General features: G+C 39.1%; 2 protein-coding genes across 4 annotated transcripts in view; one reads left to right on the top strand and one right to left on the bottom strand.

The window, feature by feature from the left end:
- The window catches only part of cntnap2a (contactin associated protein 2a), a 313,006-nt gene that overhangs the window by 118,324 nt on the left and 169,744 nt on the right, over nucleotides 1-24,938 (bottom strand). The window lies entirely within an intron of this gene.
- On the top strand, nucleotides 953-24,563 carry LOC137788595 (flagellar attachment zone protein 1-like). Of its 3 annotated transcripts, XM_068581487.1 has the most exons (29): nucleotides 953-1,062; nucleotides 1,509-1,613; nucleotides 2,060-2,185; nucleotides 3,180-3,305; nucleotides 3,596-3,721; nucleotides 9,112-9,237; nucleotides 9,933-10,058; nucleotides 10,492-10,617; nucleotides 11,053-11,157; nucleotides 11,564-11,689; nucleotides 11,884-12,009; nucleotides 12,161-12,286; nucleotides 12,725-12,850; nucleotides 13,255-13,380; nucleotides 13,784-13,909; nucleotides 14,062-14,187; nucleotides 15,533-15,661; nucleotides 16,276-16,401; nucleotides 16,822-16,947; nucleotides 17,519-17,644; nucleotides 18,051-18,176; nucleotides 18,338-18,463; nucleotides 18,906-19,031; nucleotides 22,093-22,218; nucleotides 22,586-22,690; nucleotides 23,558-23,662; nucleotides 23,748-23,906; nucleotides 24,048-24,185; nucleotides 24,260-24,563. In XM_068581487.1, the coding sequence occupies exons 1-29, from the start codon at nucleotides 1,002-1,004 to the stop codon at nucleotides 24,535-24,537; spliced, it is 3,705 nt and encodes a 1,234-aa protein (XP_068437588.1). In that variant the 5' UTR covers nucleotides 953-1,001; the 3' UTR covers nucleotides 24,538-24,563. The 3 variants fall into 3 exon arrangements, with proteins under 3 accessions (XP_068437588.1, XP_068437589.1, XP_068437590.1); XM_068581488.1 differs by lacking the exon at nucleotides 16,822-16,947; XM_068581489.1 differs by lacking the exons at nucleotides 3,180-3,305; nucleotides 3,596-3,721; nucleotides 9,112-9,237; nucleotides 9,933-10,058.

The following is a 24,938-nucleotide window of genomic DNA, read 5'->3' as shown; positions in this document are numbered from 1 at the left end:
ATATATATATATATATATATTTGAATTGCTAAGGATCTTATTGGTTAATATTGTTCAAAATCAGCATGTACACTTTCAGTTTTTCTGTTTATGTTAGCAAATAAACTGAAAGTCATTACTCAAAGTAGTATTCATGCATTAACTATTGTCAATGTAAAATGAAGTATTTCAGAGATTAAGCATAACAGACTTGTGTGAACAGTCTCCCTGATCTGTAGTAGGAAACCAGTTGTAACTTACTGCTTATAATTTTGTCAGAAATAATACAAAACACCCAGACACCACAGACACAGGGAATGAGAAAATAATAGATGGAGAAAAGATGATAACAAACCAGAAATGTATTTTTATAAAGAAATAATGGAATGCTACTTGAAACAGCTTCGCTTAAAAGAACATTATCCTCAGCCTCTATGTTTTTTCAGTGCTCAACGCCAAACTGACAGACAATGTAAACGAAGATGCAGCGATGGCACAGAAGCTGGAGGCGACTAAGGCTGAACAGCGAAAACATGCGTTAATGATTACTGGTAAGTGATTATGAAAATAGGCGACTTGGTGATTCTAGAAAATCTGGAAAGATCAATGAGAAATCATTGGCTGCCATCCAAGTAGCATAACTGGCAGCCCTGGTTTTAAGAAGGTGCCGAACCAGAAGAAGGAGATGAATGTTTTCAGGGAAGAGTAGATGATGATATTTCTAAGACTAAATTCCTAAAACTTACTCTTGACACTTTTCCCAGAAAAATAAACAAACAAATCCTGCGAAACCAGACACCAGGGAATTAGAATATACATTAAAGTTCGGTGGACTAGGTGTGAGTGGAATATGATGTAATGTCAGTGGCAACAGACTATTACAAACCAGAAATGTATTTGTATTATTAAGTCATGGAATGCTACTTAAAAACACACTTCCTTAAAGAACCTCATCTCAGCCTCTATGTTTTTTTTCAGAAATTTTCAGCAGACTGGGAAACAATGAAAACAATGCAGCAGCGATGAAAACTGAACTGCAGTTCTACAAGCAAAAACTGGAGGAGGCTGAGAGATTCAATGCCGGTAAGTAATTATTAAAAATGTTGACTTGGTTATTCTCGAAAGAGCAGTGAGAAATTATTGGCTTTCCTGCTTCTAGTACAATTAGTGTAATGAACAGCCCTGGTTTCCAGAATGAAAACCTGTGACGGTAAGGTGCTGAACCAGAAGAAGGAGATGAAAGCTCTCAGGGAAGAGATGGATATTTCTAAGACTTAATGCTGACACTTTTCCCAGAAAAACAACCAAATACTGCAACAGCAGACACCAGGGAATCAGAAAATCTATAAAGGTTTCATAGACTGGCTTTGAGTGGAATATAATGTCTTATCGGTGGCACTAGATGATAACAAGGCAGACATTTATTTTAAGGAAGTCCTGGAATGCTACTTAAAACAGTCTTGCTTAACAACATAATCCTCAGCCTCTTTGCTCTGTGTTTTTTTCCGAAATGTCCACCAAACTGACAGCCACTCAAAACCAAGTGAAAGCAATGACAGTGAAGCTGGATTCGACAATGGCAGAACAGCAGCTCCACATGAAAAAACTAGAGGAAGCTGAGAGACTCAACACTGGTAAGTAATTATTAAAATTGCATACTTGGTGATTTTAAATAAAATCTGGAAAGAGCAGTGAGAAATCATTGGCTTCCGTGCTTCTAGTACAAGCAGCGTAACTGGCAGCCCTGGTTTCTAGATTGACAAACTGTGAGGGGGAGGTGCTGAACCAGAAAAAGGAGATGAATGTTTTCAGAGAAGAGATGGATATTTCTAAAAAACTAAATGATGACACTTTTCACAGAAAAACAAACAAACAAATACTGCAACAGCAGACACCAGGGAATCAGAAAATCAATAAAGGTTCCATGGACTGGCTTTGAGTGGAATATAATGTCTTATCAGTGGCAAGAAATGATAACAATTCAGAAATGTATTTTATGAAGAAGTCATGGAATGCTACTTAAAACCAGCCTTTCTTAAAAGAACATAATATTCAGCCTCTTTGCTCTGTGGTTTTTCAGAAATGTCCACCAAACTGACTGCCACTCAAAACCAAGTGACAGCATTGACAGGGAAGCTGGATGCGACTATGAAGGAGCAGCAGCTCCAGAAGCAAAAACTGGAGGAGGCTGAGAGACTCAATGCTGGTAAGCAATTAATAAAATTGCACTCTCTGTGATTCTATATAAAATCTGGAAGGAGTGAGAAATCATTGGCTTCAGTGTTTCTAGAACAAGCAGCGACTGGTAGCTCTGGTTTCGAGAATGACAACCTGTGAGGGGGAGGTGCTGAACCAGAAAGAGGAGATGAAGGCTCTAAAGGGAAGAGATGGGTATTTCTAAGAGACCTATTCTATTGCTGACACTTTTCCCAGAAATACAAACAAACCCTACAACCACAGACACAAAGGAATCAGAACATCAATAAAGGTTTTGTGGACTACGTATGAGTGGAATACAATGTCATATCAGTGGCAAAAGATGATAACAAACATGCATTTATTTTTGAAGAAGTCAAAAAATGCTACTTTAAAACTTTACTTAAAATAACATACATCTCAGACTCTGTAATTTTTTTCAAGAAATTAACACCAAACTGACATCAACTCAAAACCAAGTGACTGCAATGAAAGTGGAGCTGGATGCGTCTAAGACTGAACAGCAGCTCCAGAAGCAAAAACTGGAGGACGCTGAGAGACAGATTACTGGTAATCGATTATGAAAATGGTAGACTTGGCAATTCTAGAAAATCTGGAAAGTGCAGTAAGAAATCATTGGCTTCCGTGCTTCTAGTATAAGCAATGTAACTGGCAGCCCTGGTTTCAAGAATGACAACCTATGAGCGGGAGGTAGATGAACCAGAAAGAGCAGATGACTGTTTTTAGAGACTGAATTTCTCTGACTTACTTCTCACACTTTTCCCAGAAAAAAAATAAAATCCTGCAATACCATACACCACAGACACCAGGGAATCAGATTAATAAAAGGTTCTGTGGACTGGGTATAGATGGAATATGATGTCATAATGGTGGCAATAGACAATAACAAAGCATAGATGTATTTTTGAGAAGAAGTCATGGAATGTTACTTAAAATCAGCCTTGCTTGAAAGAACATAATCTTCAGCCTTTGTGGTTTTTCAGAATTCAACACCAAACTGACAGCCACTCAAAACCAAGTGACAGCGATGACAGGAAAGCTGGATGCGACAATGACTGAACAGCAGTTCCAGAAGCAAAAACTGGAGGACACTGAGGGACATATTACTGGTAAGTGTATATGAAAATGGTAGACTTGGCAATTCTAGAAAATCTGGAAAGAGCAGTGAGAAATCATTGGCTTCCGTGCTTCTGATACAAGCAGCGTAACTGGCAGCCCTTGTATCTCGAATAACAACCGGTGATCGAGAGGTGTTGAACCAGAAAGAGGAGATGAATGTTTTTAGGAAAGAGTAGATGATTACATACTACACATTTATTTTGATAAAGAAGTCATGGAATACTACTTAAAAACAGCCTTGCTTATAAGAACATAATCCTCAGCCTCTTTGGTTTTTCAGACATCAACAACAAACTGACAGCTACTCAAAACCAAGTGACAGCGATGACAGGAAAGCTGGATGCGACGATAACTGAACAGCAGCTCCAGAAGGAAAAACTGGAGGAGGCTGAGAGACTCTACGGTGGTAAGTAATAACTAAAATTGCACACTTGTGGATTCTCGATAAAATCTGGAAAGAGCAGTGAGAAATCATTGGCTTCCATACTTCTAGTACAAGCAGCGTAACTGGCAGCCCAGGTTTCTAGAATGATAATCTGTTAATCGGGAGGTGCTGAATCAGAAAGATAAGTTGAAGGCTCTCACGGAAGAGATGGATATTTCTAACACTAAATTTCAATGACTAAATGTTGACAGACAAATCACAGTCAAAGGTGGATTTTGACACAGACTCCAAACAATGTGATTTCCTGTTAGACGCACATAGGAAGACAAAGAAAAGGGAGGCAGAATCTCTAAAATCTGGCACATCTAAAAGAGTAGAATAACCGAATCCTAAATAGGTAGAACGGATGTGAGTGGAGAGAAGTTGGTCTGATGAGGCCATACATTTTTAGCGTAAAACACGACATAGAATAAAGTTAAGATATTATTAAAATAAAAGAGGCGGTACTGTTAAGATGATGTATGATCTACTCGCTGTGAGAGATTAGTAAATAAGTCATCTGGAGGCAGAGCATTTGCAGCTTGCCTTGGTAAAATAGATCGCGAACGTACGATTTTTGAGTGAATAGAGATCTCTGGCGGATTATTCATATTATGTGGCACTTTTGGTGCAGACACAACCTTAGTTTAACTAAGCTAGGAGCTCTAGTATTGATGTGATCCAGTCAATCTAGTGAAACAAGGACTTATTTTAGGTTTTGTAGTGCTGCGGTTTGCACCAGAAGCATCGCAGAGAACACAGCATTTTTGGCGTGAGCACAACTTTAATACAGAACTGACTTTCGTTGGGTTTTGTTGTGCTGCTTTCATGCCAAGGGCAGGAAGTGTAAACTTGCAGTAGTTTAGAGTTAGAAAACTAAATTCAAATTTGAAAAAAGACAACATTTAAGCTGGAGGCCAGCAGCAAAAAGGCTAGAAAGCAAAATTATAATGAATTAGAACAGAAACAAATCAAGCAGTTGATACATGTGTTAATACTGTAAAACAAAGAGACAAAGAGGAGAGAAGGGGGTAAGGTTGAACTTACAAACCATCGTGTAGCCAAATTAGGGTACTACAACAGTTAGCGCCACTCAGGTCAGAACAGGGCATTAAAATAGTAGAATTGTTATTCAATTGTTTTTACTCACAGCTGATACATACTTTTCCTTAAAATACACCATTAACACAGCATCTATAGAGGAGACATAAAGAGTAGAATAAAACGTGTTTCACATTATAGTCACATACACTATTGACACAACATATATAGGGGATATTAATCATAAATTGTATTTTAATCAAATTTGGCATATTAATACATTTTTCTTCTGTTTTTTTTTTAAACACTGCAAACTGCACGTCTTCCTAACTCGTCAATTAAGGAGACAGTGCTCTCTCCTAAAGGGTCAATACAATACTGTCTTCCATTCACAGTCAGTATCTCTCCTGGTAATTAATGCTCTCAAACATTGGAATAACAACATGAAATGGAAGACATATGAAATATCATATTTTAGGGTGCTACACCTGCAACTCCATTTTAAAATTTGCACTGGAAAGCTGGCTCATTACATCCACTTATTCTTATAAAACTTGATGACTTGCATATCTGCAATCATTTTGTTTTTTTGCACAGGTGGCATGTTATTGTTATGCAGTGTGACAGTACAACACTTTATTGCCAAATATTTGCTATGTTTTACAGTTTGCACTTTATTGTTAATATATTTATAATATATTCAGTGCAAAACAGGTTGATCACAGATACAATAAGATATTGTCTTAAGATATTGTAATATTGCCAAATATTTATTTTTTGCACAGATATAAGTTCATTTGCATTTTTTTAGTTTTAGTTTGATGGAGCAATCTGCTTTATTTGAAAGTGATTTAAATTGTCTTTTTTTATGATTTAAAAAGCATAGACAAAGTTATTTAAAATGTAGCATTGACATGGAACAATTTAGTTGGTGCGGTGGGGCATGAACATTTTTCTTCCTCCAAAATGGGAGTGACATAAAAAGTATGAGAACCAGTGAGTTAACTGACAAACACCTCAGATCTGTCCTGAGAATTGACACAACCAAACTGACACCAAACTTTGATGCACTGACAAAAAAGGGTGACCAACAACACTGTTTTCACTGAAATGTCCTTTTTTTTTTGTTTGTTTTTTTACTTTTAATTTATATTAGTTTACACAAACTTTCTCTATCCATCTGATACTGGCCCGGCCCATCCATCAAAATGTTTTACCTCCCCTGTACTTGACCCTATAAGTCAAACACTTCCTGGATCGGACTACCTGCTCAGGCTACCACCTAGTTTCCACTTTAAGCTTTTGAGTTAGCTAATTCTACTGGGACCACATATACCGGGTATCTTCACTCGATAAGTGAAAACGGGACTCTTTTTGAGTCAGCAGTTTCCTTTGCTCAGAATTGAACTAACCTGGGCTGGAGCCCCTGTGTCCGCCACATCTAACCACTATGGCTAAACTCACTTTTCCATCCGACTGTCAGCTGGTCCCACCTGGCCAATGAACTCACAGAGCTAGAAGGAAGAATATCCACACTATACAGGATTCAGGATGCTGAGAAGCTCATGGGTACCATCATCTTTGGTCCAGCACAAACCAACACAAGTAGCGACCGTCTTTCTGTCGTCACCTTCTCTACTCTGGTCACAGTCTCTGAGGAGTCCTGGCTACGGCTCCAGGCTAAGTCTAAAGCCCAGGTCAGCTCCACTCCGTCCCACTACAAACATTGGTCTGTGCTCACAGCAGCTCGGGAGGCAGGCATCCCTCTCCTGCCACTCAACACTTCGAAGTCCCGTTGGAGAATAAATACGACATCCTTGCCCTCCAGGAATTTCCTGATCTGGTGAGGGATTATTACCAACTTCCTCAACCATTTTAACCGCCGTGTTGCGGCTCCGGGTCTCGCCTCACAGCAGTCCTTTCCGAGGACCGCTCCCTCCCCGGACTCTCCGCTTGATACCGCACTTCACTCCGGCACCGCAGCAAAATCCTGCTCTCCATTCTCTCAGTCCTCCACTGTCCTCTCCTCCATCTGGCCAAATCTTCACCTCATCCATCCATTCGCACTAAGCACACAGTTCTAACCCTCACCCCCTTTTTTGTAAAAAACAACAACTGATAATTGGAGAATCAATAATCAAGAATAACTGTTTCTTCAATGCACACACTGTTTCCCCGGAGCGATGGTCCTAGACAACCTTACAAAACTGCAATAATATATATTTTTCGAGGCTCTATATATATATATATATATATATATATATATATATATATATATATATATATATATATATATATACATATATATATATATATATATATATATATATATATATATATATATATATATATATATATATATAATTTTAAAGAATTTGCCTCTAAAGTACTAGCAAATTTGGTGGCATTTTGTAGAAGTAGTGGCAACTACTTGCAGGTGCCAATGGGCACCTAAGTTGGGAAGCAGAAGTACCGCCACGTAATTAGTGGCAACTGCTTGTATATGCACTGTCACAAATAGTAGTGTAGCCAAGGGTTCCTCTTGCGCCTATACTGTGTAATAATAATAAAATAACAACCCGATGCTTTGTTTGTTCAGCCAGGCCGGCAACTACTTTATTTACATCTTTCTCTTTTCACTCGAAACATTTCTCCACACCTCTCTTTTCGTTTTTCCGATTCAGAATAAAAGTCTCAGAAACTTACACTCAAACACTGCTTCCTCGAGAGCCGCCCAAATACACAATACAATAGCTTACAGTAGCGAACTATCACAAATAGTCTGGCGTGTAAACTCACGCAACTAAAGAGTGCACTCTGCTGCGTTAAACATTTCCTTCAAAATCAAAGGGAAGGGTTACTTTTGGACACACAAAGACCCGTGACTTACTTAAAACGGGTCTGACACCAGCGTTCTACGAGGTGCTGGTGCCATGACTTAAAAACTAGTGGCAAAAGCCGATTTAATGGTAACTGCCTACGTAATTTGTTGCATCTGAGTTGGAAACCGGAAGTGAACCGGAAGTGCCTCTATGTCATTAGTGGCATTCGCGGGGAAAACTGGACATGCCTCTATAATGTGCCGATGCCACAAATTGAGCTTTCCCTCTCTCCCTCTTCTTCTATGCTGCTGTACCCAAATCCTCAAACCAATCACAAAACACAAAGGCATCGTTATTAATTAATTAATTAATTAGCAACAACAACAACCTTGATATCCTCTGTCTCACTGAAAGTTGGCAAAAACACTTGGACCAGTAAGCACTAAACCAAACCAGCATGCAGTAAACCAAACCACCACTCTTCCCCACAAAGTAAATTTCTCAAACCTATGAACAATCGATCTCACACTCAGTCTTTCCTATTTTTCTACAAAACCAAAATTGAGACCATCTCCAAATAACTGGCCACTCCCAGAAATCCTTATCATCGGCACCAAATCCTAAACAACAACACATCTCACCACAACCTCTCCCTCTGAATTGATTGCACCTTTGTTCCTAAGTCCACACACAAGGAGATGAATATTCCTAGGGACAAGAAGGATATTTTATAGATATAATTTCAAAAACTTACTGCTGACACTTCTCAAAAGAACAAACAAACAAAACCTACAACACCAGACACCACAGACACAAGGGAATCAGGAAATCAACAAAGGTTTTGTGGACTGGATATGAGTGAAATATGATGATTACACACCAGAAATGTATTTTTATGAAGAAGGTTTCAAACAGACTTGCTCAGCCTTTACATTTTTTAGTAATGGACACCAGACTGACAGCTAATGAAAACCATGTGACAGCGATGAGAGTGGAATTGGACGCGACTAAGACTGAACAACAGCTCCAGAAGCAGAAACTGGAGGAAGTTGAACGACTCAATGCTGGGAAGTAATTACCAAAATTGCAGACTTGCTGATTCTAGATCAAATATGTTAAGAGCAGCAAGAAATCATTGCCTTAAGTGTTTCTAGTACAAGCAGCGTAACTGGCAGCCCTGGTTTCTAGAATGGCAACTCGTGGGGGGGGTGCTGCTGAACCAGAAGATGAAGGTTCTCAGGGAAGAGATGGATCTTTCTAACGCTGAAATTCTAAGATGTAATGCTGACGTTTCCCAAAAAACAAACAAACAAACCCTAAAACATCAGACACCAGGGAATCAGAAATAATAAAGGTTCTGTGGACTGGGTATGAGTGGAATATGATGTCATATCAGTGACAATAGATGATTGCAAGTCATGAATGAATTTTTATGAAGAAGTCATGAAATTCTACTTTAAAACAGCTTTGCTTAAAAGAACATCATCCATAGCCTCTATGGTTTTTTAGTGACGAACACAAGACTGACCGCCAATGAAAACCATCTGACAGCGATGGCAGAGCAGCTTGATGCGACTAAGACTGAACTGCAGCTCCAGAAGAAAAAATTGGAGGGGGCTAATGGACAAAATGCTGGTAAGTAATTATCAAAATTGCTTACTTGGTGGGCAATTTGGCTTCCGTGCTTCTAGTACAAGCAACGTAACTGGCAGAGCTGGTTTCCAGAATGATAACCTGTGAGGGGGAAGTGCTAAATCAGAATGAAGCGATGAATGCTCTCAGGGTAGATATGGATATTTCTAATACTGAATTTCTCAGACTTATTGCTGCAGCTTTTCTCAGAAAAACAAAACAAAATCCTGAAATCCCTTGAACCCACAAATCAATGGTGGTAAGTAATTATCCAAATTGCACACTTGGAGATTCAAATCTGGAAAGAGCAGTGAGAAATCATTGGCTTCCGTGCTTCAAGTACAGGCAGCGTAACTGGCAGCCCTGTTTTCAAGAATGACAACCGGTACGGGGGAGGTGCTGAACCAGAACGAAGAGATGAATGTTTTCAGAGAAGAGATGGATATTTCTAAAACTAAATGATGACACTTTTCACAGAAAAACAAACAAACAAATACTGCAACAGCAGACACCAGGGAATCAGAAAATCAATAAAGGTTCCATGGACTGGCTTTGAGTGGAATATAATGTCTTATCAGTGGCAAGAAATGATAACGAAGCAGAAATGTATTTTTAAGAAGAAGTCATGGAATGCTACTTAAAACCAGTCTTGCTTCAAAGAACATAATCTTCAGCCTCTCTGCTCTGTGGTTTTTCAGAAATGTCCACCAAACTGACTGCCACTCAAAACCAAGTGACAGCATTGACAGGGAAGCTGGATGCGACTATGAAGGAGCAGCAGCTCCAGAAGCAAAAATTGGAGGAGGCTGAGAGATTCAATGCTGGTAAGCAATTAATAAAATTGCACTCTTGGTGATCCTAAATCAAATCTGGAAGGAGTGAGAAATCATTGGCTTCAGTGTTTCTAGAACAAGCAGCGACTGGTAGCCCTGCTTTCTAGAATGACAACCTGTGAGGGGGAGGTGCTGAACCAGAAAGAGGAGATGAAGGCTCTAAAGCGAAGAGATGGATATTTCTAAGAGACCTATTGCTGACACTTTTCCCAGAAATACAAACAAACCCTACAACCACAGGCACAAAGGAATCAGAACATCAATAAAGGTTTTGTGGACTACGTATGAGTGGAATACAATGTCATATCAGTGGCAAAAGATGATAACAAACATGCATTTATTTTTTTGCAGAAGTCAAGGAATGCTACTTTAAAAAAAAACCTTGCCTAAAAGAACATCATCCTCAGCCTCTGTGGTTTTTCAGAAATGAACAACAAACTGACAGCAGCTCAAAACCAAGTGACCGCGATGAAAGTGGAGCTGGATGTGTCCACGACTGAACAGCAGCTCCAGAAGCAAAAACTGGGGGATGCTGGGAGACAAATTACTGGTAATCGATTCTGAAAATGGTAGACTTGGCAATTCTAGAAAATCTGGAAAGAACAGTGAGAAATCATTGGCTTCCGTGCTTTTAGTACAAGCAGCGTAACTGGCAGCCCTGGTTTCTAGATCGAAAACCTGTGAGGGGGAGGTGCTGAATCAGACAGAGGAGTTGAATGTTTTCTGAGAAGAGATGGATATTTCTAAAACTAGATGATGACACTTTTTCCAGAAAAACAACAAAAATAAACCTACAACACCGGACACCAAGGGTTCAGAAAATAAATTAAGTTTCCATAAACTGGCTTTAAGCATAATATGATGTCATATCAGTGGCAATAGATGATTACAAAGCATGAATGTATTTTATGAAGAAGTCATGGAATGCTACTTTAAAACAGCCTTGCTTAAAAGAACATAATCCTCAACCTATATGGTTTTTCAGAAATGAATGCCAGACTGGCAGCAAATGAAAACAAAGCGACAGCGACGCTGACTGACCTGCAGCTCCAGAAACAAAAACTGAAGGAGGCTGAGAGACTAAATGCTGGTAAGTAATTATCAAATACATTGACTTGATTATTCTCGAAAATCTTGAAAGAGCAGTGAGACATCATTGGCTTTCCTGCTTCTATTACAATCAGTGTAATGAACAGCCCTGGTTTCCAGAATGACAACCTGTGAGGGGAGGTGCTGAACCAGAAAAAGGCTATGGATGTTTTCTGGGAAGATATGGATGTTTCTTAGAATAATTGCGGAAACCTTTTCCAGTAAAAAACAACCTACAACACCAGACACCAGGGAATCAGAAAATCAATAAAGGTTCCGTGGACTGGATATGTTTTGAACATGTCATATTTGTGGCAAAAATAATGACAAACCAGAAATTTACTATTCTGAAGAAGTAATGGAATGCTACTTTAAATCAGACTTGCTCAGCCTCTATGGTTTTTCAGTGATGAACACAAGACTGACAGCGAATGAAAACCAAGTGACACCGATGAAAGAGGAGCTGAAAGCGACTAAGACTGAACAGCAGCTCCAGAAGCGAAAACTGGAGGAGGCTAAACGACTCATTGCTGGTTAGTAAATATGAAAATGCAGACTTTGTGATTCTAGAGATCTTGAAAGAGCTGTGAGAAATCATTGGCTTCTGTGCTGAACCAGAAAAAGGAGATGAATGCACTCAGGGAAGATGGATATTTCTTGAATGTCTAAGACTTACTGCTGACACTTTTCCCAGAAATACAGTCCTCAGCCTATATGGTTTTTTCAGGAATAAACACCAAACTGACATCCATTCAAAACCAAGTGACAGCAATGACAGGGAAGCTGGATGCAACAATGACTGAACAGCAGCTCCAGAAGCAAAAACTGGAGGAGGCTGAGAGACTCAATGGTGGTAAGTAATTATTAAATTGCACACTTGGTGATTCTAAATCAAATTGGGAAAGAGCAGTGAGAAATCATTGGCTTTCGTGCTTCTAGTACAAGCAGCGTAACTGGCAGACCTGGTTTTTATGAAGTCATCCTCAACCTGTATGGTTTTTCAGTGATGAACACCAGACTGACAGCCAATGAAAACCAAGTGGCAGCTATGGCAGAGCAACTGGAAGCGACTAAGCCTGAACAGGAGCTCCAGAAGCAAAAACTGGAGGAGGCTGACAGACTCAATAGTGGTAAGCAATTATCCAAATTGCACACTTGGAGATTAAAATCTGGAAAGAACAGTGAGAAATCATTGGCTTCCGTGCTTCAAGTACAGGCAGCGTAACTGGCAGCCCTGGTTTCAAGAATAACAACCGATACGGGGAAGGTGCTGAATCAGAAAGAGGAGTTGAATGTTTTAAGAAAGAGATGGATATTTCTAAAACTAAATGATGACACTTTTCACTGAAAAACAAACAAACAAATACTGCAACAGCAGACACCAGGGAATCAGAAAATCAATAAAGGTTCCATGGACTGGCTTTGAGTGGAATATAATGTCTTATCAGTGGCAAGAAATGATAACAATGCAGAAATGTATTTTTAAGAAGAAGTCATGGAATGCTACTTAAAACCAGCCTTTCTTAAAAGAACATAATCTTCAGCCTCTTTGCTCTGTGATTTTTCAGAAATTAACATCAAACTGACAGCCACTCAAAACCAAGTGACAGCATTGACAGGGAAGCTGGATGCGACTATGAAGGAGCAGCAGCTCCAGAAGCAAAAACTGGAGGAGGCTGAGAGATTCAATGGCGGTAAGTAATTATTAAAAATGTTGACTTGGTGATTCTCGAAAAGCTTGAAAGAGCAGTGAGAAATCATTGGCTTTCCTGCTTCTAGTACAATCAGTGTAATGAACAGCCCTGGTTTCTAGAATGACAACCTGTGAGGTGCTGAACCAGAAAAAGGCGATAGATGTTTTTTGGGAAGATATGAATATTTCTTAGAATTAATCCGGAAACTTTTTCCAGAAAAAAAAAAAAACCTACAACACCAGACACCAGGGAATCAGAAAATCAATAAAGCGTGCTGTGCACTCGATATGAGTTGAATATGTCATATTAGTGGCAATAATAATTACAAACCATAAATGTATTTTTCTAAAGAAGTCATGGAATGCTACTTTAAATCAGACTTGCTCAGCCTCTATGGTTTTTAGTGATGAACACAAGACTGACAGCGAATGAAAACCAAGTGACACCGATGAAAGAGGAGCTGAAAGCGACTAAGACTGAACAGCAGCTCCAGAAGCGAAAACTGGAGGAGGCTAAACGACTCATTGCTGGTCAGTAAATATGAAAATTGCAGACTTTGTGATCCTAGAGATCTTGAAAGTGCTGTGAGAAATCATTGGCTTCTGTGCTGAACCAGAAAAAGGAGATGAATGCACTCAGGGAAGATGGATATTTCTAAGATTGAATGTCTAAGACTTACTGCTGACACTTTTCCCAGAAATACAAACAAACCCTACAACCACAGACACAAACAACCACTGCAACTGCAGACACCAGGGAATCAGAAAACCAATAAAGGTTTTGTGGAAATGGATACGAGTGGAATATGATGTCATATCAGAGGCAATAGACGATTGCAAACCATACATGTATTTTTTTTTTAAAGTCACGGAATGCTTCTTTAAAACAGCCTTGCTTAAAATAACATAATCATCAGCCTCTATGGTTTTTCAGGAATAAACACCAAACTGACAGCCATTCAAAACCAAGTGACAGCAATGACAGGGAAGCTGGATGCAACAATGACTGAACAGCAGCTCCAGAAGCAAAAACTGGAGGAGGCTGAGAGACTCAATGGTGGTAAGTAATTATTAAAATTGCACACTTGGTGATTCTAAATCAAATCAGGAAAGAGCGTGGAGAAACCATTGGCTTTTGTGCTTTTAGTACAAGCAGCGCAACTGGCAGATCTGGTTTTTATGAAGTCATCCTCAACCTGTATGGTTTTTCAGTGATGAACACCAGACTGACAGCCAATGAAAACAAAGTGGCAGCTATGGCAGAGCAACTGGAAGCGACTAAGACTGAACAGCAGCTCCAGAAGCAAAAACTGGAGGAGGCTGAGAGACTCAATAGTGGTAAGCAATTATCCAAATTGCACACTTGGAGATTCAACTCTGGAAAGAACATTGAGAAATCATTGGCTTCCGTGCTTCAAGTACAGGCAGCAGTGTTTCCCCTAGGTTTACAGCTTCAGGGGGGGCGGGGGACCTCGATGACACCGACAATGACACAAACACCAAAAGCATTACTTTTTCTGTAAATAACATCCTTTTGTGACTCCTTCTGCACTTTTATAAATAACAGAATAAAGAACAATAACAATAACTTTCAATTTAACCAAATTGCCCCGTCAGACCACAAAAAAGAAAAACAACATTTCAATCACTTAAAACAATACAAATAAAGTTCTATCCGTGCAAAAAATAAATAATATGTAGTTACTACTAAATAGCTTATGGTGGTAAACTAAAAGCAAATTGCAGAACAAAACAGAACGAGACTGCAGATGTGTGAGAATCAGGTTGTATCAGTATTAGTGGCTCAGTGAGCTGCTTTCCTCTACACACCTTTTTAAAACGCGGTTGTTGACTTGATACGGCTGCTCTCAGTTCATGCTCCTTGATGAGATGAGATCTTGTTACGGTTTTGAGAGACGGAACAGCAGAAAAGACGATGTCACAGAGACTTTGCGGAGACTGGCCTTTGGCAAAACGCCAAAAATCGCCGAGTCACGCATGCGCAATGTAATCTGTTAGCCGTAAACATTTACCCGAAAGTACAGGCATTTCTCCATGTACTTATTGATGACTTAGTTTGACGTCCGTGTACTTTGTAATGTGTGAAGCCAGCAGCTCATTGTTGGAACAAGCCACGAGCACTTTGGCTCGTTTCACTTGAGCAGGAGAGCTGCTCTGGGTTCAGAGAGCTGCTCCGGTGCTCCTTGCAGGAGGGCAAGTCTTGCAATCTTCTACCTGGGAGCGTTTAAAACGCAGATATAGTTGTCTGTTTTTTTACGCGACATATTTTTTGACGCTCTCTGCCTGCTGCTTGGTGTTCAGTTATCACCGGTGTGCGCCCGCGTGTCTCTGCGCATCGGGACGGAACAATGACGTGTGCGATACAGAAAGCAGCGCAGAGAAAGTGTTTACGCGCGACCACGTAGAGACAGAAATGACAAGCTGTCGTGTAGATCCGATCAATGAAATACGGCCGTTTAGTTGGTTTAATAACAAAACAAGGTGTCGACCTGTTATATAGGAAAGAGGACCTTAAATTACGTATTGTGATGTGGCGATATAGAGAAAATTACAGGGGGGCGCCCCGAAATGTATTTTTATGAAGAAGTCATGGAATGCTACTTAAAACCAGCCTTTCTTAAAAGAACATAATCTTCAGCCTCTCTGCTCTGTGGTTTTTCAGAAATGTCCACCAAACTGACTGCCACTCAAAACCAAGTGATGACAGTGATGACAGGGAAGCTGGATGCGACTATGAAGGAGCAGCAGCTCCAGAAGAAAAAACTGGAGGAGGCTGAGAGACTCAATGGCGGTAAGTAATTATTAAAAATGTTGACTTGGTGATTCTCGAAAAGCTTGAAAGAGCAGTGAGAAATCATTGGCTTTCCTGCTTCTAGTACAATCAGTGTAATGAACAGCCCTGGTTTCTAGAATGACAACCTGTGAGGTGCTGAACCAGAAAAAGGCTATGGCTGTTTTGTGGGAAGATATAAATGTTTCTTAGAATTAATCCGGAAACTTTTTCCAGAAAGAAAAAAAAAAACCTACAACACCAGACACCAGGGAATCAGAAAATCAATATAGCTTCTGTGCACTGGATATGAGTTGAATATGTCATATTAGTGGCAATAATAATTACAAACCATAAATGTATTTTTCGAAAGAAGTCATGGAATGCTACTTTAAAACAGACTTGCTGAGCCTCTATGCAACCACAGACACAAACAACCACTGCAACAGCAGACACCAGGGAATCAGAAAACCAATAAAGGTTTTGTGGAGTGGATACGAGTGGAATATGATGTCAAATCTGTCGCAATAGACGATTGCAAACCGTACATGTATTTATTTTTGAAAGTCACGGAATGCTTCTTTAAAACAGCCTTGCTTAAAATAACATAATCATCAGCCCCTATGGTTTTTCAGGAATAAACACCAAACTGACAGCCATTCAAAACCAAGTGACAGCAATGACAGGGAAGCTGGATGCAACAATGACTGAACAGCAGCTCCAGAAGCAAAAACTAGATGCGGCTGAGAGACTCAATAGTGGTAAGCAATTATTAAAATTGCACACTTGGTGATTCAAAACGGAAAAGACCAGTGAGAAATAATTGGCTTCTAGAAAAGGGAAGCCTAACTGGCAGCCCTGGTTTCTCGAATGAAAACCTGTGAGGGGGCGGTGCTGAACCAGCAGAAGAAGATGAATGCTCTCAGGGAAGAGATGGATATTTCTAAGACCGATTTGCAAATATTTAATGCTGACACTTTTCCGAGGAATAACAACAAACAAACCCCACAACATGACACAAGAATTAGAAAATCAATAAAGGTTCCATGGACTATGTATAAGTGGAATATGATGTCATATCAGTGGCATTACATGAGTACAAACCTTACATATATTTTCATGAAGAAGTTATGGAATGCTACTTTAAAATAACATAATCCTCAGCCTCTGTGGTTTTTCAGAAATTAACATCAAACTGACAGCCACTCAAAACCAAGTGTCAGCGATGCAACTGGAGCTGAAAGCGACTAAGACTGAACTGCAACTCCAGAAGCAAAAACTGGGGGAGGCTGAGAGACTCATTGCTGGTAAGCAATGATTAAAATTGCACACTTAGTGATTCTAAATCAAATCTGGAAAGAGCAGTGAGAAATCATTGGCTTCCGTGCTTCTAGTACAAGAGCGTAACTAGCAGCCCTGGTTTCTAGAATGAAAACCTGTGAGCGGGAGGTGCTGAATCAGAAAGAGGAGATTCATGTTGTCTGACTTATTGCTGACACTTTTTCCAGAAAAACAAACAAACATATCCTACAAGACCAGGAAATCAGAAAATCAATAAAGGTTCTGTGGACTGGATATCAGTGAAATATGATGACAGTGACAATAGATGATTACAAACCTGAAATAAGTATTTTAATATAGAAAGTTGCAACAAGAATGCAACTTTAAAAGAGCCTTGCTCAGTCTCTATGGTTTATCAGTCAGTGATGAACACCAGACTGACAACCAATAAAAAACATGTGACAGCGGTGAAAGAGCAGCTGAAAATGACTAGGACTGAACAGAAATAGATAATTATAAAACAGAAATGTATTTTAATAAAAAAAAACATGCAATGCTACTTTAAAACCGCCTTGCTCCGTCTCTTTGGTTTTTCAGTGATGAACACCAGACTGACAGCCACCGAATACCAAGTGACAGCAATGAGAGGGGAGCTGAAAGTGACGAAGACTGAACTGCAGCTCCAGAAGCAAAAACTGGAGGAGGCTGAGGGACTCAATAGTGGTAAGCAATTATTCAAATTGCACACTTGGGACTCTAAATAAAATCTGGAAGGAGCAGTGAGAAATCATTGGCTTCAGTGTTTCTAGTACAAGCAACGTAACTGTTAGGGGGAGTTGCTGAACCAGAAAGAGGAGATGAAGGCTCTTAGGAAAGAGATGGATATTTCTAAGACCAAATTTCTAAGACTTACACTGACACTTTTCTCAAAAAAACAACAACAAACAAACCCCACAACACCAGACAACAGGGTATCAGGAAATCAATAAACATTGTGTGGACTAAGAATGAGTGGAATATGATGTCATATCTGTGGTAATAGATGATTACAAACCATAAATGTATTTTAATGAAGAAATCATGGAATGCTACTTTAAAACAGCCTTGCTCAGCTTCTATAGTATTTTAGGAAAGGAATCCAGATTGAAAGCCGTGGAAAAGCAAGTGAGAGAGCTGACAGCGGAGTTGGAAGCAACTAAGACTGAACAGCAGCTCCAGAAGAGAAAACTGGACAAAGCTGAACGACTGATTGCTAGTACGTAACTATGAAGATTGTAGACTTGTGGAAATAAGCAGTGAGAAATCATTGGCTTCCGTACTTCTATATATGGTACTTTCAACCATGAATGTATTTTTCTGAAGTAGTAATAGATTGCTACTTTAAAACAGACTTGCTCAGCCTCTATGGTTTTTCAGTGATGGACACCAGACTGACAGCCAATGAAAACCAAGTGACAGCGATGAGTTTGGAGCTGAAAGCTACTAAGACTGAACTGCTGCGCCAGACGCGAAAACTGAATGAGGCTGAAAGACTCAATGCTGGTAAGTAAATATGAAAATTGCAGAATTGATCATTCTAATACAACATTGAAAGAGCAGTGAGAAATCATTGGCTTCCGTGGTTCTAGTACAAGCAGCGTAACTGGCAGCCCTGGTTTCTAGAATGACAACCTGGGAGGGGGAAGTAGATGAATGTTTTTTAGGGAAGACATGGATATCTCTAAAACCTAATGCTGACACTTTTTCCAGAAAAAACAACAACAAAAGAAACCCACAACACTAGATACCAGAGAATCAGAAAATCAATAAAGGTTACCTGCACTGGATAGAAATGGTTCCATGAACTGTCTTTAAGTGGAATATGATGTCATATAAGTGGCAAAAGATGATTACAAACCAGAAATGTATTTTTATGAAGAAGTCATGAAATGCTACCTCAAAACAACTTCAAAGAACATCATCCTCAGCCTTTATGGTTTTTCAGAAATGAACACCAGACTGACAGAAACTCAAAACCAAGTGACAGCAATAAAAGTGACGCTGGATGCGACAATGACTGAACTGCAGCTCCAGAAGCAAAAACTGGAGGAGGCTGAGAGACTCAATACTGGTAAGTAATTCTCATTATTGCACACTTCGTGATTCTAGATCAAATCTAGAAAGAAGCAGTGAGAAATCATTGGCTTCTAGTACAAGAAGTGTAACAGGCAGCCCTGGTTTCTAGAATGACAACCTGTGAGGGGGAGGTGCTGAACCAGAAGAAGGAGATTAAGGCTTTCAGGGAAGAGATGGATATTACTGAGACCGAATTTTTACATTTTCCGAGAAAAACAACAACAAACAAACCCTAAAACTAAAGACACCTGGACCCTATTCTTTGTACGTGGTTCAACAAAGTCAATCAAATGTCCTATTATCTATCCTAAATTACCGAGATGATTGATGTCAAGCTAATTCGGTTTCTCAAAGGCTGATCAGCGCTCAGACGGTCTCGTTCATTCGAGCCAGACGTCAGTCATCTTTATATTTGTGCGTGCACGCTCCTCATTAAAAGGGGGAGAAGTCAAGCACAGATTTCATGATCTTCAAATGTGAAAATGGCAAATAAACTCAGAGTAAAAGCATCTCTTTTCTACGGTAAAGAGCAGGAGATAATCATGACTACACATCATGCATTTAAGCCCATAATGATGGTAAAGTCTAATGGTGCGTTCACATTGAAAGCGTAACAAATATTTGCAACACTTTTTTTTCATAGATGGCTGATATTAAAAAAAACAAAAAACAATAATGATGTATTGGCTGGTATTTTTGTTTATGACATTGATGCTGAAAAAGAAAGAAATGCCTGTGTGATAATTACCGTTTAAAGAAAAACTTCACCATCGAAACAATAAAGTAATAACTGAGTTTCAGCGCTCAGACGGTCTCTCACATCACAAGATGTTCAGTGCTCTTGTTCAAGCCAACACAGACTGGACTTTTCTCACTTAGTAAGAAAAACTGAACTGAACTGGAAAACATCAAAAGCCTCTAGTGCTTTTGTATAAAGTTAATCAATTGCTGGTCTTTAACATACATCTTTACAATAAGCAACAGACTGAACATGAACAAAAGAAGGAGTGGTTTGTCCCTCACTGGGACCCTTACTACTGAACAGAACCTATCCAGAAAAAAAGGAAAACAGATTCATAAACTATACATGTATGGAAGGTAACTTGCTGTTGCTCCAAAGTGCCTGTTATATTGTTCTGATAACATTACTTTAAAATAAAAGCGTGAAATGCAGTAGTTTTTACTTCAATATTGAATTTGGCACATAATGCGATTAATTGCGATTAATCGTGATGTCTATCTTAATGTATGTGTAAATTATCATACAACTGGGAGTTTGAATATATGTATGGGCGAACAGTATGTATGTATTATTCATAATCGGAAATAAATTGTGTGTGATTCTCTGTATTATCACGAGTCTACCTTAATTATGTTTTACAATAATGATATGTATTGTCTACTAATAACACTGTCATATAATTATGAGTGCCTCCAATACATCCATAAATTTCTTAAGCAATAAAAAAACCTTACAAACAGCTCGGCATGCAGTGGCTTTCACAGCATTTTATGCATCGTCGATACAAACATGTACCACTCGCGGAAAAGCACAAGGCTCTAAACCACTCTGTGATCCACTCTGTAAGATAGTCTATGCATATAGTATGTGCATACACTTTGATGCACACTGCATACACTATGTGTACAATATGTGAGACGGCCAACACTCGGCTGTGCCGTGTGGTGTTCAATGTAACGCCCCAGAAAGTCTCATAAATAAATGAGTCCTTGTCTGGTGAATCGATGGCGCTCGTACAGGAAGTCATGATGACGTGAGAACGAACCTTGACGATCTGGAAGAACTCCCTCCCTATAAAACTAATATAAATAATATCGCTCCTTCATCAATGAGGAAGGGAGCTGCCTTTTTTGTCCTGTGGGAGTGTCCAGCTTATCAAGTGAACTTTTACTAAACCTACTCTGGACCAGGTTAAGGGATTTCGATATGTAGCTATGGTGATTTTTCTAAACTTGCTTCAAAGAACTGAAAAGCCTAATATATTATCCCCTAAATTATCTGGCTAACTATGAACTGGGTATGAGTTGTTTATGATGTCATATCAGTGGCAAAAGATGCTTTTAAACCATACATATATTGTTATGGAGAAGTCATGGAACGTCACTTTAAAACAGCCTTGCTTGAAAATACATTATCCTCAGCCTCTATGGTTTTTCAGAAATGAACGTCAGACTGACAGAAACTCAAAACCAAGTGACAGCGAATAGAGTTGAGCTGGATGCGACTATGACTGAACAGCAGCTCTCGAAGCAAAATCTGGAGGCCGAGAGACTCAATACAGACTTACAAGACATACTTCAATTTTTTGTTTTTTTTTACCAGCCAATCATAACGAGCGTTTGACAGAAAACTCATTGTGGTTGGCTAACAGTGCTGTCATCCCAAGTTTGGTTGACAAGGAGGGATCCTACAGGCTGTACGGATTAAAAGAAGGGAATAGAGTTCATGAAGGCCATTCTGTGGCTGAGTTATTGGCCATGTAATGGAAAAACATAATTATGCGCAAATATTGCATGATGATTTGAGCACAGAGCATTATTTTTGGATTATTTAGTGGATGTTACTGCTGTATTTTGATGTATTGAATACCATTGGGTAATGAACATGTGAAATATATAGCGTGATACATACACACACATACGCACACACAAATCCATAACGCACAATTTGAAGATTTGCCTGAATGGTCTACACTAAAAGCTCACCAAATATTTTCTGCTTCACTTTATCAAAGTCCAACTTTGCGGCGAGACTGTTCACATATTGTGCTGCGATTTGGTAGATGTTTAAAACTGCAGCTGCATCATTCCAAATAGATAATAATCCTGAAAGTGTTTTTTATTTGTTTCTTAAATTTTGCTGTGTGCCATTTTAAGTTAACAAGTAACATATATCCTACTATCTATACATCTGGCAAAAAACAACAAACCGTACAACACCAGGAAATCAGAAAACCAATAAAGATTTTGTTGAATACTACTTTAAAACAGCCTTGCTTAGGAGAACATCATCATCAGCATCTATGGTTTTTCAGGAATAAACGCCAGACTAACAGCTGTAGAAAACCTTGTGAAAGCGATCACGGTGAAGCTGGAAAGAATAATAAGCAAACAGCAGGTCCAGAAGGAAAAACTGGAGGAGGCTGAGAGACTCAATACTGGTAAGTAATTAATAAAATGGTAGCCTTGGTGAATCTAGAAAATCTTGGAAGAGCAGTGAGAAATCATTGTGCTTATAGTACAAGCAGCGTAACTGGCAGCCCTGGTTTCTAGAATGAGGGGGTAGGTACTGAACCAGAAAGAGGAGTTGAATGTTTTCCAGAAAAACAAACAACAAACCCTACAACACCAGGGAATCAGACAATTAATAAAGGTTTTTTGGACCAGGTACGAGTGGAATATGATGTCATATTAGTGGCAATAGATGATAACAAACCATAACTATATTTTCATGAATAAGGCATGGAATACTACTTTAAACTTGTCTTGCTTAACAGACACTCATACTCAGTCACTATGGTTTTTCAGAAATGAACTTCAGACTGACAACAAATGAAAACCAGGTGACAGCGACTACAACTGAACTGCAACAACTGCATCAAAACCTGGAGGAGGTTAAGAGACTAAATGTTGGTAAGTAATAATGATAATAATTGGTAGACGTTGTAATTCTAGAAGAAAATAAAAGTGCAGTAAGAAATCTGTGCCTTCCGTGCTTCTGGTACAAGCAGCATAACTGGCAGCCTTGGTTTGGAGAATGAAAACCTGTGAGGGGGAGGTAGATGAACCAGGAAGAGGACATGAATGTTTTCAGGGAAGAGATGGATAATTCTAAGACTAACTGCTGACACTTCCCAGAAAAACAAACACACCACACCACAGACACCAGGGAATCAGAAAATAAATAAAGGTTCCGTGGACTAGGTATAGGTGGAATATGATGTCATATCAGTGGCAATAATAATTACAAACCAGAAATGTATTGCTACATGCTACTCCCATTTTGAGCCCGAGAGCCCCACAATTGGACCAGCCTCCGGTTTGTGTACAATGGACTAATCATGAACCAATATAATTAATGAATATAATACTGTTAGCTACCAGAATGAACAGCAGAGTCTGGGCTACAAGAAGTGGTTTGTACTTGCTCCAAACACAACTCAAACATAAAAGTTAGGAATGACCATGAATCTATATTAATAGTTCGCAAAAAGTCAGATCACGCTGTGGCTCATGATGTTGTTAGCTTCATGCTAAAATAGTTTTCAAGAAACTAGACAACCTGCAGATCTGCAAGATATCCTTCAACGTATTCTCCAACAAAGCATCAGCTAAACATAACCCAACACAGCCAGGATTATAAAAAAACAAATTCATAGAAATTTTAGAGATATATGACTTACTTTGGCTGGACAGGATGATAAGCGGACTTTAAACACTATATCTGTAATGCTAACAGCCTTGCTTAAGAGAACATCATCAGCTTCTGTGGTTTTTCAGGAATAAAAAGCAGACTGACAGCCTTGGAACAACATGTGACGGTGATTAAAATGGAGCTGGATGTGATTAAGCAAAAATTGGAGAAGGCTGAAACACTGATTTCTGGTAAGTATTTACCAAAATTGTAGACTTGTTGATTCTAGAAAATCTTCCAAGAGAAGTTAGAAATGATTGACTTCTGTGCTCCTAGGACAAGCAGCAGGCCTGGCAGCCCTGGATGATAGGGTGACAATCTGTAAGAAGGAGTTGCTGAAGCAGATTGATGATTTCAGGGAAGAGATCACTACGTCTAAAACTGATCTACAATTCCTCTGGAAATCATTGGAAAGGATTGAATTAGCTCTTTCAGGTATTTTGAAACAGACTACTTTCAAACAATACATTGTATGGCTTTCCCTTGGAACTAACCAATCATTTATGTTATTGCTATTGAGAAGAATAATCAAACTCTGCATCAAATTGTTGTTCCTTAATTAAATCATTCAATCAGTGTTATCAGGCACTCCGAAGGTGGCTTTCTCTGCTGGCTTGTCCTATTCAGGAAAGATTGGACCATACCCTACTGAAACTCCACTCATCTATGGTAGAGTCTTCACAAATGTTGGCGGATGTTACAACCCAACTACAGGTATGCATTTTCGCAAACATCTTAATAAAGCCTAAGAGAACAAAGCTGATCTCTCTGATTCTGTCCTGTTGCAGGCATCTTCACAGCATCCGTCAGGGGAGTCTACTATTTTAGAGGCACTGCCTTTAACAACAAGAAAGGAGAGTGGATGGCAGTGAATTTATACCTTAACAATCAGATAGTGATGCATAATGCTGAGGTAGCTAATGGTCATACTAGCATTTCAAATGCATTAATTGTACAGCTGGAACCTGGAAGTTTGCTCTATATGTGTCTCCAAAAAAACTGTGGGCTTTTTGATGATTCTACAACCTGGAACACCTTCAGTGGTTTCCTGCTGTTCCCTTTGTAACTTTCAAGTATAAAAGGTTGAGATGATTTGAACTTCCCGGTTGTCTTTTTTTTCATTCATAGTTGAAGATGTGTGTCCTTGGTAGCTCAATTTGATCAAGTAATTTATAGACAATGGAGATAAAGTTGACCGTTGTATGTTAAAAATCACTTAATAAAAACTGTAAACTAATGTGTATGATCACATGACATGAATGAAATGAGTGTATGTATACCCTTAATAATGCAAAAAGGCACACAAGATCCAAGTTCACTTATTGTTTCTCTTGTAAATTTCCATTTTTCCATATTGATAGTATGATTAGCAGAACGTCTTTTATTATTATTTTTGTTTATCTCAATGCAATACAAGAAAATATAACAAATGTAACATTGTTCATCCTGATAAGGAAATAAATTGAT

This window comes from Clinocottus analis, unplaced genomic scaffold (assembly GCF_023055335.1).
Source record: "Clinocottus analis isolate CAN_PGR_092001 unplaced genomic scaffold, fCliAna1.0.p SCAF_18, whole genome shotgun sequence".
NCBI classification, from domain to species: Eukaryota; Metazoa; Chordata; class Actinopteri; order Perciformes; family Cottidae; genus Clinocottus; species Clinocottus analis.
Note: the sequence above shows the minus strand (reverse complement) of the source record. Positions and strands in the feature narration are given on the sequence as shown.